The 380-nt window shown below is 54.2% G+C and overlaps 1 protein-coding gene across 1 annotated transcript in view; it reads left to right on the forward strand.

Moving 5' to 3' along the window:
• Positions 1 to 51: 51 nt before the first annotated feature.
• LOC112211920 (disintegrin and metalloproteinase domain-containing protein 10) overlaps positions 52 to 380 on the forward strand; it is a gene marked incomplete at both ends in the record, with an annotated part of 10311 nt that continues 9982 nt past the window's right edge. Inside the window, 1 exon segment of the mRNA XM_067050503.1 lies at positions 52 to 353. Within this exon segment, the coding sequence (XP_066906604.1) occupies positions 78 to 353 (276 nt within the window).

Here is a 380-nt window from a genome sequence, read left to right on the forward strand (position 1 = left end):
TTTGTTATACATTGTCGAGATCCAACTAACAGGAGGTTTGTTTTGTTACAGATGATGAGCAGGCGGCGGTGCAGGGGATGGTGACGGCTGAAGGGCTCTTCGACGGTACTATCACTACCGGGAGTCAGACCTACTACGTGGAACCGGTATCCAGGTATCGCCAGGACAACCCTGGATACTCCTCCGTCGTATACCGGACGTCCGACGTCATCCAACCCAAGGCGCCCTGCGCCTCTGCCATCCTGGACCGAAAGAGGAGGCAGGCTGGGGTCTTCTACTTCGACACCGACGCCTACGAGATCAGGCGAACCAACAGGACTGACATCATAATCAAGAGGCCGTCCAAGCCAAAGGTACGTTATCGAAAATCCTCATATCAG

This window comes from Halyomorpha halys, unplaced genomic scaffold (assembly GCF_000696795.3).
Source record: "Halyomorpha halys isolate HHAL.00 unplaced genomic scaffold, Hhal_1.1 Scaffold944.1, whole genome shotgun sequence".
Taxonomy (NCBI): Eukaryota; Metazoa; Arthropoda; class Insecta; order Hemiptera; family Pentatomidae; genus Halyomorpha; species Halyomorpha halys.